Source organism: Thamnophis elegans, chromosome 14 (assembly GCF_009769535.1).
Source record: "Thamnophis elegans isolate rThaEle1 chromosome 14, rThaEle1.pri, whole genome shotgun sequence".
In the NCBI taxonomy this organism is placed as follows: Eukaryota; Metazoa; Chordata; class Lepidosauria; order Squamata; family Colubridae; genus Thamnophis; species Thamnophis elegans.
The window spans coordinates 29,795,299-29,810,113 of NC_045554.1; the positions used below are offsets into that span (position 1 = coordinate 29,795,299).

The following is a 14,815-nucleotide window of genomic DNA, read 5'->3' on the forward strand; positions in this document are numbered from 1 at the left end:
GAGTTTCCCGCCAAAGCCAACTGTCCGACATACCAACCTGATGATGCTTTTTGAAGATGTCTCCCACCTGACAGCTGTGGAGATATTGGATTGGACTATGGACTGGGGTTACCAAGGGGAGGGGAATGGGCCATGTATTGATATCTAATGCTTTTGCGCGTTTTTGCTCAGATCCAGCTTTGCTTAGTTTCTATTTACTTATAATCAGTAAAAGTACTCTTAATTCTGCAAAATGGAGTTGAGTGGTTTCTTTCTTGGTTAATAAGTGAAGCAGCCTTGACATTTAGCCCTTTACCCATCTCACCACAGGGCATCTGGCAAGAAGCAATGCCCAACCAAACCTGGACTCAAAACACAGCCTACAGAGTTTCCCCTGCATGGCCCCATGGGAGCCTGACAACCAGTCAGAATACAAACTCAAGATCAAAGGCCAGAGAGGGCATAAAACCAGGAACTTTCAGCATCTCGGTCTCTCTTCTTCACCCAACATCTGGAAGCATGTGAACCCCCTTTTCTGTTCAGAAGCTCAAGCCATGCGATCCTGTCCACCATTAAACCATCTTTCCAAGCAGCCTCCATGTTTCCAGTGTCTTCCCCCCACCCCACTTGGAACTGAACCCAGAAGGACATTTCCTCCAACAAGGGGAAGGAAGAAGAAAGGAGACTGAAGAGGGAAGGAAAAACAAGAAAAGGAAGGAAGGAGATTATAATGAGAGGGAGGGAGGTTCTCAGAGAAGTCCTGCCTTAGCACTTGGCCACTACAGGTGCCCCCCCCCCCAAATGAGGGACATTGAGCTGGCCATGCCCTCCCTGGCCACGGCCCCCCTGCCCCCCCCAAGGTCAAACACAACCCTGATGCAGCCCTCAATGAAATCAAGTTTGACACCCCTGTTTTAGGGAGTGGTTATTCGAATCCTCTTTCTATCTCCTAACCATCTCTGGGCTGGGCTGTTTCTTGTCCTCCCCCCTCCCTTTCTAGAATATGCTCACTCCTTTCTGGGAAACTGCCACCTCATTGTTGTCCTTCACACCAGCTCCCCCTCCCTCCTGTGGGCATCATCTCTCATAGAAACAGACGTACCACATTTTGATTACTTTGTGTGAAACACAAAATATCTTCCTCGTCTACAATGCTTAGTGATTGCTGTTTGTCATTTACCTTTCTCTTTGATCTCTCTGACTTCCTGGAAATGTTCTTCACTTTTTTATGAAGGTGATATAAAACCTATGGAAAGAAAGAATGAAAGAAAATGTTGCCTTATTTCAGCAAATATCAGCTTTTCCCAAATTTGCTGGAGTTTGCAAGAGAATAATGAATCTTCCCCCTCATTTGATCAGTCTGTAATCAGTACAATGAGATCACTGTAACCCCTTCAGTGGTAGGGTTCAATTTTTTTTTACTACTGGTTCTGTGGGCGGGGCTTGGTAGGCGTGGCATGGCTTGGTGGGTGTGACTTTGTAGACATGGCAGGGGAAAGGATACTGCAAAATCCCCATTCCCACCCCGCTAACCTGCTTTCCAGCTCCGTTATCCTGTTCAGGGCAACAAAAGAAGATTAGCTGGGAGGCAATGGGGGCGGGGCCAGCCTATTTGCTGGTTCTCCAAACTACTCAAAATTTCCACTACTGGTTCTTTAGAACCTGTCAGAACTGGCTGAATATCACCTCTGCTCTCAGGTGTTTTTAAGAAACTGCACTACATATTAGCTATCTATATACTACTAAAACTCTCCTGTCTGTTTGTCTGTCTGTAATCTTCAACTGAAGCATCGTAGGACAATCATTTTTTTTTAAATGAAGGTAGCTCAAATGGACTAATGTAAGGGAGGAAGTGGCAAAACCTGGGGGTGGAGCTTAAAGAGGGATCAGCCTAGAATCTCTACATAGCCACAAGTGAACTAACTCCACCCCATCCCCTTGAATTCTGTGACCCTAATCGAGTTCATAGCAGGTTGGTGAAGAATATTCATGTGCACAAGGATAGGTAGCAATAAATTAGTTTAATTGAACTTTCATGTGTGGAGCTGATCCTTTGTGCCTGATACTGGGTTAAAGAATGTGCCCAAAATTCAGGGCCCATTACTTCTGTGGTGGGATTGAAATTTCAGGAATCTTCAGATCAGGTTAAATGACAAAATTATGGCCATTGCAACACTACCTCCTGCAGCCCTGCCATGCTGTCCTACATCATCACTATGCCACTGCAGTCAGCCATGGTCACGTGGTCATGATTTCTGACACTCCCTGCCACCGTCCCACAAGCAAAATCAATGGGGAAGCCAGCGGGAAGTCAAAACCTGCTTCCATTGCACCTACTTTTTTGCCCAGTCTTGGTCATTCTCTTGATCATTGGTTTAGATAGGGAAATATTTCTGAAATAATGAACAAAGCTGTTTATAAGTTGTCCAGTATATACATACTTTTTTTCTTCTTCTGTTCAATCGTGTCTGATTCTCAGAGAGAGGTTGCCTGGACTAGACTTGCAGTTGAAGAGAAAATGGAAGGGAAGGGAAGAAGAGAAGAGAAGATGGAAAGGAGGGGAGGAGAAGAGAAGGGAAGAGAAAATGGAAGGGAAGAGACGAAGAGAAGAGAAGATGGAAGGGAGGGGAGGATAAGAGAAGAGAAGGGAAGAGAAGAGAAAATGGAAGTGAAGGGAAGAAGAGAAGAGAAGATGGAGGGGAGGGGAGGAGAAGAGAAGGGAAGAGAAGAGAAAATGGAAGGGAGGAGAAGAGAAAAGAAAATGGAAGGAGAAGGGAAGATGAGATGAGAAGATAAAAGAAGATTGAAGGGAGGAGAAGAGAAAATGGAAAGAAAGAGGAGAAGAGAAAATGGAAAGGAGGCGAAGTAGAAATGAGAAGAGAAGATGGAAGGGAGGGAGGGGAGGAGAAGAGAAGAAAAGAGAAGAGAAAATGGAAGGGAGGAGAAGAAGAGATGAGAAGAGAAGATGGAAGGAAGGGGAGGAGAAGAGAGAAGAAGAGAAGAGGAGTGAAGAGGAGAGAAGAGAAGTGAGGAGAAGAGAAGAGAAAGTCAAAGCTGGACAAATACAGTCACTTAATCCTGGACCACATTAGTTCAACGTTTTGTGCAAATCCACCTAACGAGCTGATGGCCATCACCTTAAATCACTGTTCAGCTTCAGGGAGGTTACATCTGTCAAGAGCCACTAATCTTAATGGAATTGTTTTATCTCCTGTTTGTAAGGCATCGTATTTCCGTGACTCAGAGTTGACATAACATTGTGCTAATTAACCTGCATCTGCTTTGTTTATGCAAAAGGATTCTTCTCCCTGCCTCCATTTGCAAAAGAGGCCTCCGTAGTGAAGGCTGCCCTTGAAAATAAAACCAAAATAATAATAATAATAATACTCTGTATTATTTCAAATGGCTCTGGATCACCTTTCCAAATTGAGTTTCTTGGGGGAATTTTGCTGCTCATTAAAAATCATGGAACTTTTAAAAAATAAGGGGATAAGAAACAAGGGAAAAAGAAACAAGTTGGCTTCTCCCTCCCCCTCCTCTCTTCTTCCCCCTGCTCTTCAGTGCTGATTTGCTCAACCTTCAACCTGCTATTTGATTTTGAAGATGCACAGGGGAAATAGATATTAACTGCCTTCGTGCAATTAATACCATTTTAGACCTAAATGACCCGTTGCTGGGAAGCAAGGGCATCAGAGACAGATCTTGCTTGGATTTGATTACAGAGGGTCCTTAACTATTCTAGAAGATCATCTGAGAAGCAGCTGGATTAGAAGGTAGGAGGCAACTTTGGGTCAGTCTTTCTTTCTTGGCCCTAGGCAGAAGAAGACAGTGGCAAACCAACTTGGTCTAATGGTTAAGGCACCAAGCTAGAAACCAGGAGACTACAAATTTATAAATTCCAGTCCTGCCTTAGCCATGAAAGCTGGTTGGTTGATTTGGGCCAATCACCAGGGGAAAGTGAGTTCAAGTTCCACCTTAGTCATGAAAGCTGGGTGATTTTGGATCTCTCTCTCCTCCTCCCCCTTTCTCTGTCTCTCGAAAATCTTGCCAAGACGACTGCAGGGACTTATCAAACAGTCCAGGACAGGGATTGGCAACCCATGGCTCTGGAGCTGCATGTGGCTTTTTCATCCCTCTGCTGCGGCTCCCTGTTGCCAGTCGGCTACACAATTGATAGGGCTTTCAGTTAGGACAGGTAGAGGAAAAAGGACGCCACGCTAGGAGGAGACTCTATGGTGGGGGAACTGGACTTCCAGAATTGAATGAGGGTTTCCGTTTAGGACGTTTGTGACTTTGAGTGTTTAAGGTTGTCGACCCCCGGCCTAGGAGACTATTGCATTTAAATTAAAAATAATCCTAAAAAAACCAGAAAGGTAAAACATTTAAATGATGTTCAAATCCTGAAAGATTCCTGGCTCCAAGAATCCTAATCTCATCAATGTCCTTCTTTTTACCCAAATACTGTACTTGGTGTGACATTTCTCAACATGTCACCCTAAATCAGAGGTTGGTTCCTACCAGTTCGCACCTATTCGGTAGAACCGGTTCGTCAAATCTACCGAACCGGTTAGAAGAGGTTCCACCAGTGGACCCGGAAAGCAGGCCACACCTACAGAAGAGATTCCAAAAGTTTTTGAAACCCACCACTGGTCCTTGGATATGATTATTCTACACTATAATGCTCATATTTATAAAACTCAGTGCCTCTGTGAAAGATAAGGATGGCTACTGCATTTGTGGTGCAATCAGAACATTGCGTGTGTTGAAGTTGTTTTAACACAAACCAAAGATGCCTTTTAAAAAACAAGTTTACATCATATTCTTATGCAGGCCAGTGCTGTGTGTGAGGTAATTTAAGGTGGTTCTGACAAGTGTCGTTGGCATCTTCATATCCAGTCACATGGGCGGCAAGCCACTCCCATCCAGTCACATGGGTGGCAAGCCACTCCCACAAAGGAGGCCACACCCACAGAGTAGGTTCGAACAATTTTTGAAACCCACCACTGCCCTAAATTCTTAAGATGTTGGTGCCTTGAAATGGTTGATCTGCAGGATGGGTCATTCTCTTGGGTAAATGAGGACCACTGATAATTTCTTGTGTGCTGTAATTCCAGACTGTCTCACCCACGCTCAGTTTATGTGGAAGGCTATCTCCAGCCAACTGTTACGTTGTTGGTTTTTTTACACAAGGTCACTGTTGGAATGGAAAAAAGGATAGATTTTTTTTAAAAAAAATTGAAATTGGACACTTGTGAAAGGACACTGCTACTTTCTCCTTCCAGACATAATATCAGACTAAAGTGGAAGAAAAATATGGAAATCCAGAAGAGTATTTTTGAAAAAAAAAGCCAGCTTTATTTCCAACCAATTTACATATCAATGTAAGGTTTTGGTGCAAGGATACTGTAAAAAGAGTAGGATTTGGATTTACCCCTCAAGACTCGAATTAAGAGTCCTAGAATGCCCAGGTACAGAATAGGTGGTACCTTGCTCAATAGTAGTAACTGTGAGAGGGATCTTGGAGTCCTAGTGGACAACCATTTAAATATGAGCCAGCCGTGTGCAGCAGCTGCCAAAAAAGCCAACACAGTTCTAGGCTGCATAAACAGAAGGATAGAATCAAGATCACGTGAAGTGTCGATACCACTTTATAATGCCTTCCAAGGCCACACTTGGAATACTACATTCAGTTTTGGTCGCCACGATGTAAAAAAGATGTGGAGACTCGAGAAAGAGTGCAGAGAAGAACAAGAAAGAGGATTAGGGGACTGGAGACTAAAACATATGAAGGGTTGCAGGAACTGGGTATGTCTAGTTTAATGAAAAGAAGGGCTAGGGGAGACATGATAGCAGTCTTCCAGTATCTCAGGGGTTACCACAAAGGAGTCAAGCTATTCTCCAAAGCACCTGAGGGCAGGACAAGAAGCAATGGATGGAAACTAATCAAGGAGAGAAGCAACTTAGAACTAAGGAGAAATTTCCTGACAGTGATCTTGGTTAATCATTTGTCTGAAACGGTATAGGGTTTCCTGCTTAGGCAGGGGGTTGGACTAGAAGACCTCCAAGGTCCCTTCCAACTCTGTTATTCTATTCTATTCTATTTTAATCTAATCTAATCTAATCTAATTTTAGCTAAGCACACTGTAGGGATCTGATTCATCTGGTTAGCTTGTTTTTCAGTATGTTTTCAGAACCCCAACATGAGGTTGGGTAATCAAGATAAAAACCATCATTGTGTTTTGGGAACTCGGCAAGATTCTTAGGGCTCCATAAACGGAGTATCCTTTCTTAAAAAGATATTCCCAAACTTCAGCATAGACAACACTGCCTCTCAAAATAGTGCCCATTGTTCTATTTAAAGTAAATAATCTTAAAAACCAGAAAGACAAAACGTTTAAAAGATGTTCAGACCCTGAAAGATTCTTGAGAGTTTGCCCAAGAATCCTAAAAATTTGCATAACTTCTCATCCCTTTTTACCCAAGTACTGTTTTTGGTGTGAAATTTCTCAACATTTTATACTAAATTCCAAGCAGTTGGTGGTCCACAACTCAAGTGACTTGAAAAGGGATTTAGGTGACTACGTGAAATTAATTTAAATGTGTGCCTGAGTGAGTCAGGGGTTTGGCAAGATTTAAGGCTCTAATTTAAGATGAATTAACTTCTTTTTAGGGACACGGTGGTGGCTAAGATGCTGAGCTTGTCGATCAGAAAGGTCGACAGTTTGATGGTTCGAATTCCTAGCACCGCATATTGGAGTGAGCTTCTGTTACTTGTCCCAGCTTCTGCCAATGTAGCAGTTCAAAAGCATGTAAAAATGCAAGTAGAGAAATAGGAACCATCTTTGGTGGGAAGGTAACAGCGTTCCGTGCGCCTTTGCTGTTTAGTCATGCCGGCCACATGACCATGGAGACGTCTTCAGACAGTGCTGGCTCTTCAGCTTTGAAACGGAGATGGGCATCGCCCCCTAGAGTCGGGAACAACTAGCACATATGTTTGAGGGGATCCTTTACCTTTACCTTTAACTTCTTTTTCTCTTGCAATAACCATCCTTTGGTCCTGTTAAGTGTACAGGTAGTCCTTGAACCTTCAACAGTTCATTTAACAACCAATTAAAAAAGTGACATGAACATTTTTCACACTTATGAGCGTTACAGATCCCCACAGTCATATGATCAGAATTTGGATGTGTGGTCACTGGTTCATATTTATGACAGGTGCAGTGTCTCCAGGGGGGATCCCCTTTTGTGACCTGCTGATAAGCAAAGTCAATGGAGAAGCCAAGTTCACTTAACAACTGTGTCACTAACTTAACAACTGCAGTGATTCACTTAACAACTGTGGCAAGAAAGGTTGTAACATGGGGCAAAATGGACCTAACAAATGTGTTATGTAGCAAAAGAAAATTTTGGCTCAGTTGTGGTCATAAGTCAAGGACTACCTGTATTATAGGAATACATTAGCAGCATCAATGATCCTTGAAATACGCAACTTTTTTTGCACTGTTCTTGTAAACAGCAGTTGAGCATTTATTTTCAGGAGCTTGTCATTATTTAAGAGTGCATTTGTTTCGGCAATGTTTTATCTTTGTAAAAAAATAATAATTAGTAAATTATTAGGGGGAGAAAACCTGTATCCTGTTCCCTAACGAAATTTAGATTAACCTTTTGAAAAACAGAGTTTTACTGCATTACTGTAACCAAGCAATGAATGTACTTAACCATTAGATCTGGGAGACTAAAGTACTTGTGTCAATTAATTAAAAGAAAATGCATCTATTAACGATAGCATTTATTATCTCCCTGGCTGGCGGGCTCACTCAAGGCGGTGACGCAGAAGGAAACCATTTGCATTCCTAAGTTACCACTCTGGTTGGAAGGGGATTGGAAGTTTATCGTATTTAGTTTATGGCCCTCTGCTATAGAATATTCATAGAGCCCATGTGACCAGTGGTGGGATTCAACCAGTGTAACAACTGGTTCGCTGAGAGAGAGCGCAGTGCGTTTGAAAACAACTCAAAAACTGAGCTTCTACTGCAGCCGCCGTGAGTGAAACAGCGGCAGTGCTGATCAGCTGGGCTTCAAACAAAGGAAATATCGGACAGACGAGCGCAGGGGCGGCTGGGCAGGGCCAACGGATCGTCAGAGCTACAGGTTCGCCCAAACCAGCCTGAACCGGCTGAATCCAAACCCTGCATGTGACCACCCCATCCCTTCCCTTCAGATTCAGAGCCAACCCAGGTCTGGGAAGGCGCAGCGGGAGGGAAGTGATGTCGTACATGTCGTGATGTCATCAAGCTAATGACAGAAATGATGACATTATGGAGACGCATCATCTGCACTATCGATGTAATATTCTCATGAGGCATGTGACGTCACTGCAGCTGGAACCAAACCAGGAATGTTGGTGTGACAGTGTTGACCATTGGAAAACTAAAGCTGATTTACTTCTGTCTCAGTGGACATGGGCTTCAAACCTAATTTGCTTTTTTCTTTTGGTTTACAATGCAATACAATAGCAGGATTGGAAGGGACCTTGGAGGTCTTCTAGTCCAACCCCCTGCCTAGGCAGGAAACCCTATACCGTTTCAGACAAATGGCTATCCAACATCTTCTTAAAGACTTCCAGTGTGGGGGCTTTCACAACTTCTGGGGGCAACTTGTTCCACTGATTAATTGTTCTAACTGCTAGGAAATTTCTCCTCAGTTCTAAGTTGCTTCTCTTCTTGATTAGTTTTCACCTATTGCTTCTTGTCCTGTCCTCAGGTGCTTTGGAGAATAGCTTGACTCCCTCTTCTTTGTGGCAGCCTCTGAGATATTGGAAGACTGCTATCATGTCTCCCTTAGTTCTTCTTTCTATTAAACTAGACATGCCCAGTTCCTGCAACCGTTCTTCATATGTTTTAGTCTCTAATCATCTTTGTTGCTCTTCTCTGCACTCTTTCTTGAGTCTCCACATTTTTCCATATTGTGGCAACCAAAACTGAATGCAGTATTCCAAGTGTGGCCTTACCAAGGCATTATAAAGTGGTATTAACCCTTCACGTGATCTTGATTCTATCCCTCTGTTTATGTAGCCTAGAACTGTGTTGGCTTTTTTGGCAGCTGCTGCCCACGGCTGGCTCCTATTTAAATGGTTGTCCACTAGGACTCCAAGATCCCTCTCACAGTTACTACTATTGAGCCAAGGTACCACCTATACTGTAGGTGGTACCTTGTAGGTGTAGGTGTAGGTTTGGGGTGGGGGAAGTGCAGAGATTTTCTGGCTTAGTTTCCCATTGGAGAGAACCTTTCCTTCTCCTCCTCCTTCTTCTTCTCCTCCTCCTCCTTCTTCCTTCTTCTCATTCTCATCTCCTTCCTTCCTTCCATCCCTTCCTTCCCTTCCTTCTCTTCCTCCTCCTTCCCCTTCTCCTCCTCCTCCTCCTTCCTTCTTCTCATTCTCATCTCCTTCCTTCCTTCCTTCTCTTCCTCCTCCTCCTCCTCCTCCTCCTCCTCCTCCTCCTCCTCCTCCCTCCTCCTTTTCATCTCCCTTCCTCTCTCCTCCCTCCCCCCTCCCTCCCTCTCTTCCTCTCTTCCTCCCTCCCTTCCACCCCCTTGGCTCATGAACAGCCAGTTCCATAAATGGAATACTGGTTTGATAACTTTGCTGGCTTTCCTGCCCCCATAACCCAGATAAACCAAAAGGTTAAAATTGATAGGAATTTAAGACCTAAAGGTATTCCGGAACAAGGGGATACCGGGCAATTCCTGGAGAAAATGGACAGGAACTCTCATAAAGGGAACTTTTGTCCTAGCTAAACGTGTGCTGTGTTATATTCAGAGATTTGACTGTTTAAATACACTTTGGAAACGGGCTTTACAATTTGATGATAGTGAAACTGATTTATAAGCTAATTAGGTACACTTTGACTTAAGGAGGATCTTAATAGAACAGGGTATTTACTTATTAGATTTACATTCTACCTTTCATCAAGAGGAAAGGACAATGCTCATATAGTCCACTCTGCAGATTTTCCCTAGTGTTAGGTAGGACTGAGGCAGGGAGAGAAGCTGAGGCCAAGCCATCTACTGCAAAAGGAATTAGAGACGGCCTTGATAGGAAAGAACCATTAAGGAGAAACAACTCCACACTCCAGAGGGTGAAGCAAGAGTGAGAAAGAAACTCAACTTAATCCTACCTCGATTCTGCTAGTTTCACTTGAAGCAGCTTTCAAGATTGATGTCAGCTCTTCAACATTGGCCAGCTCAAAAAAAAACCAAAACCAGACGCAGTAGGGAATCCAAGAAGACGCCATAGAACCGGTTCGGGGATGTGGCAGGCCGAGTTATTACTTACTTGGCCAAACCGGGCCGAACCGGTAGGAGCCCACCTCTGATTCATACCAATGTTCATGGTATCTCAGTCTGGGGAAGAACAAGAGGAGAAGCTCTCTCCCTCTCTCTCTCCCTCTCTCCCTCTCCCTACCTCCCTTTCCCTCTCTCTCTCTCTCTCTCTCTCCCTCTTTCTCTCTCTCCCTCTCTCCCCCTCCCTCTCCCCCTCACCCTCCCTCTCTCTCTCTCTCTCCCTTTCTCTCTCTCTCTCTTTCTCTCTTTCCCTCTCCCTCTCTCCCTCCCTCCCTCTCTCTCTTTCTTTCTCTCCCTCTCTCCCTCCCTCTCTTTCTCTCTCTCCCTCTCTCCCTCTCCCTCCCTCTCTCCCCCCTCTCTTTCTCTCTCTGAGGCTGGTTACTTATCTTGCTTTGAAAATGGCTTACAACAGAGGTGGGATTCAGCCAGTTCAGATAGGTTCCGGTAAACCAGTAGCTCTGACGATCAGCTGGCCCTGCCCACCCTCCCCAGTTCATCTCAATCACGCAGCACAGCTGATTTCCCCCCTCTCGCTCTTAGACTTACCATTGCTGACTTAGAAGGTAAGTGCCTGAGCTTTTAAATGCTCCATTTTTAGCACTGCGCTCAAGCGTTTTAAACATGTGCGCAAAGCGCATTCTCACTAAACCGGTTGTTAAACCACCAACATCCCACCACTACTTACAACCATTTGCAAAGAAATAAGTTCTGCTTTTTTAAAAAAAAAATTGGGCCTCTCTCAAGAACTAATTGGAACTGGGACAAGCAAACATCCGTATTAGCCTAAAACAACCCCTTCCCACAAATTAAATATTAACCTTGATCACTAGAAGAACTAAAAAAAACCAATTAGAGGAAAAGAGAGTAAAATGAGAAGGCTGGGTTTGCATTTCATCAAATGATAATCAGATGATCGAATAGCATTATCTCCATTATCTGCTTAGCGTCTGGTTGCGGATATGTTCAGATTTTCTTTCTCCAGGTTTCTAAATATTAAAAAAATGTTGTTTGAAGAATATGATTCTGGATCTTAAATCTAAGTAAAGGTCTCTTTTGCTCTACTGGCTTTACTCTGTTACTTCGGTGGGTATATATGTGCATAGAAGAAATCATAGTGGTGACATTTCGCTTATGGCAAGAAATTTAGGAAAGTAAAAATGGTCCCCTAGGTTGAATTTAGATTTAGAAGCTGCCTATCTGTTCTACCAAGGTTAATGCAGACTTCATTGGGCTCTAGTTAACAAAATGAAATTCAATGGTGAAAAAAGTAAAGTCCTACATTTAGGCAAGAAAACCCAAATGCACAGGCACAGTACAGGTGGTACCTTGCTCAACAGTAGTAACTGTGAGAGGGATCTTGGAGTCCTAGTGGACAACCATTTAAATAAGAGCCAGCAGTGTGCAGCAACTGCCAAAAAGGCCAACACAGTTCTAAGCTGCATAAACAGAGGGGTAGAATCACGATCGTGTGAAGTGTTAATACCATTTTATAATGCCTGGAGACTGCATGGGACTGGAGGCTAAAACATATGGTGAAAGGGATGGTTTTAATGTTTGTTTATGTTTGTTTGTTTAATTTTTTTTAAAAAAAGAAGCAATGGATGGAAACTAATCAAGGAGAGAAGCAACTTAGAATGTGTAGGTATGTATATTATATTATATGAATTATATGGATTGTCAATCCCATGGCTCTGCTAAACTATGTCTGTTTTAAACTGGGATGGCTATACCAGCTACAGTGGCCAATCCTGAAACTATAACCCCTGTTCACCAATGTTTATTAGTGTTCTGCATTAAACAAAAAGCTAAACAAAGCACATTATGGATATGTGTGTAGCATAAATCAAGCCTGGATATAATTGTGTGTGTGTGTGTGTGTGTGTGGTGTGTATACATACATACATACATACATACATACATACATACATACATACATAATCAAACTATTCTCCAAGGCACCTGAGGGAAGGACAAGAAGCAATGGGTGGAAACTAATCAAAGAGAGAAGCAACTTAGAACTGAGGAGAAATTTCCTGACAGTTAGAACAATTAATCAGTGGAACAACTTGCCTCCAGAAGTTGTGAATGCTCCAATTTTTAAGAAGATGTTGAATAACCATTTGTCTGAAGTGGTGAAGGGTTTCCTGCCTAAGCAGGGGGTTGGACTAGAAGATCTCCAAGGTCCATTCCAATTCTGTTATTCTATTCTATTCTATTCTATTCTTCTGAATTTCTCTAGTTTTTAACTAGGCAAATTCAGCTCAAACTTAGCAAGATCATTCGAGTGAGTGTGTAGCATTTTATATCATGTAGAAATTCCCAGATTCAGCTGATTTGAAATCCCTAGTCTTTTACGCAGCACTGCATAGATGAATGGCTTGTGTTAATGGCTGGATTTGTACATCGTCCTATCCCCAAGTTTAATTTAAACAAAGTTCAAAATAAGCACTTTGGCAGGGGTCACACACACTAAGCTATAAGTTTACAATCCACAAGAGCTGAGGTGCAGGAGACCCAATCCTGATGCTATGAGTAACAATCTGGTTTCGCTTCCTTGCTTTTCCCTTATTTCAAGTCACATATGGACTCGCAGGGATAAATGAATTGGGGAGAGAGTGCTTTATGCGCATTGCTTGGGAGGAGTACCATCCATGTACTCTAGCAAGCAAAGAAGTTCCGGGATTGAGCAGGGTTGGCTCAAAAGGAGAGCCAGCCGTGCCAGCTTGGAAATACCTACCTCCCATCTCCATCCCCCTCTTGCCCCATTGGTACCCACCTTGGTGTAGCAGCACGTGATGAGTACCAGAGGCAGCAGATAACCCACCACGAAGATGGTCACCTTGTACATCTGCTTGGCTCCTGGTTGGCCAGGCCAGTTTTCCCAGCAAAAAGAGCTGTTGGGTGCCTCCTGGTGCCCGTTTAAGAATTCCTGGTGCTCAGCCACGGGGATGGCAAAGAGGAGAGAGAGGCACCAGATGATGCTGACGCCAAGAGTGGCGTTCCGCTTGCTTCGAATGCACAGGGAGCGCTTCGCATGGACCACAGCAATGTAGCGGTCCACAGACATGGCCACCAAAGTGAAGATGCTGACGAGCATGGTGGCCATGACGAGATAGTGCACCCACTTGCAGAAAAAGGCACCAAAGACCCACTCCGGCAAGGTGTAAATGGTGGCCTGGAATGGGACACAGAAGAGAAGGAAGGAGAAGTCTGCAATGCTCAGGTTGAGGATGAAGATGTTGGTGGCACTGCGGGATGGACGTCCACCTGGCGGGAGACGGCCAAGGACCACCAACACCAGTGTGTTGCCCACCATGCCCAGTAGAAAGATCAGTCCAAAGAGCACAGGGATAATGACTATCTCTGGTCCAGTTCCTGTTTTTCTTGGCCAACAAGTGGAACCATTGGCTTGCTTGAAAAACATATCAGTGGTGCAAAAATTGACATCCGTTGCTACCTCCTCCATGGGAGCTCTCTTGAGGGGATGGGCCCACTTTGGGGGGAAATGTTTCCAGGAAAAATAATGGATCTGTATGTTTTGCCTACAAGTTGCGGAAGTTCTTGATCAAAGCTTCTCCCCCATCCCCCCGAAGGAGATCTTGATGGGTTCTATATGCTTGATCTGACTTCAAAGATCTTCTCCATGGTGGTCAATCCAAAGCACTTCATTCAAAAGTCCCAGCAAGTTGATTGGGCATCTGGAAGACTTGCTTCCCTTTGGTGGTTGCCAAGATCATCAACTGGAGTCTCCGTTCATCAACCTCTTGGCGATAGGGAGAGGGCTGCTTTAAGCTGCTTGCAGCAATGCTGCCGAGAAAGCTAGTGAGTGAGCTGGAGTGAGAGCAGCTGCCTGAGCTGTTCCAGCTCCTCCTCTTTTCACTCTGTGGCTTGAGGGAGGGGAGAGGGCTCTCTCTAAGCAAGCACAACACAAGGTATGAGTTTTCATACGAGATGCTCGAAAGCATCGTTTTCTCCCCAGGCTTCCCGGTCTCTGGTGCACATCAAAACCAGAGACACTGCTAAAACGTGGTTCTGCACTGCCCCAACCTGTTTGTTTAGTGGGCCTCAAGGAGGGTGGGTTGCCCAGGTTATGAAAGCCTTGTGATCCTGTGACTGAATTCACACATGAACCCAAACATGGTTTAGATGATCTTGGCTTGGTGTGCAGTTACAATTCAATGGTGGTTTTTTTGGAAGGGGACAGGAAGACACTGAAGTCTGTGGGAGACTAATCCCATGCAAGAAATGTGCTTCTCTGGGTTAAGCCACATAAACTTGTAGGAAGTTAAAGCCCACCTCTCTCCTAGAGAAAAGAAATATCCTGGGAAATATTGAAAAGGCAGTACGTTATATTTCCATGGATCAGAAATGGAGAAACATGTTTTTGGGCAGGAAACAGACTCACACTTAATAGCGCCCCCCCCCCTTTGTCAATGGGCCATTTTTAAAAAAAGCCTGAGTTGGTCTATTCTACATAACAAAGGTAGGATTATCC

At 44.0% G+C, this 14,815-nt stretch overlaps 1 protein-coding gene across 1 annotated transcript in view; it reads right to left on the minus strand.

Moving 5' to 3' along the window:
- Positions 1–13,786, minus strand: part of LOC116517915 (galanin receptor type 1-like) — a 30,203-nt gene extending 16,417 nt beyond the window's left edge. Inside the window, exons 1-2 of the mRNA XM_032231100.1 lie at positions 13,097–13,786; positions 1,160–1,225 (exon numbers count right to left, since the gene is read on the minus strand). Coding sequence (XP_032086991.1) covers positions 1,160–1,225; positions 13,097–13,786 — 756 coding nt within the window. The remainder of the gene's footprint in view (positions 1–1,159; positions 1,226–13,096) is intronic.
- Positions 13,787–14,815: the final 1,029 nt, after the last annotated feature.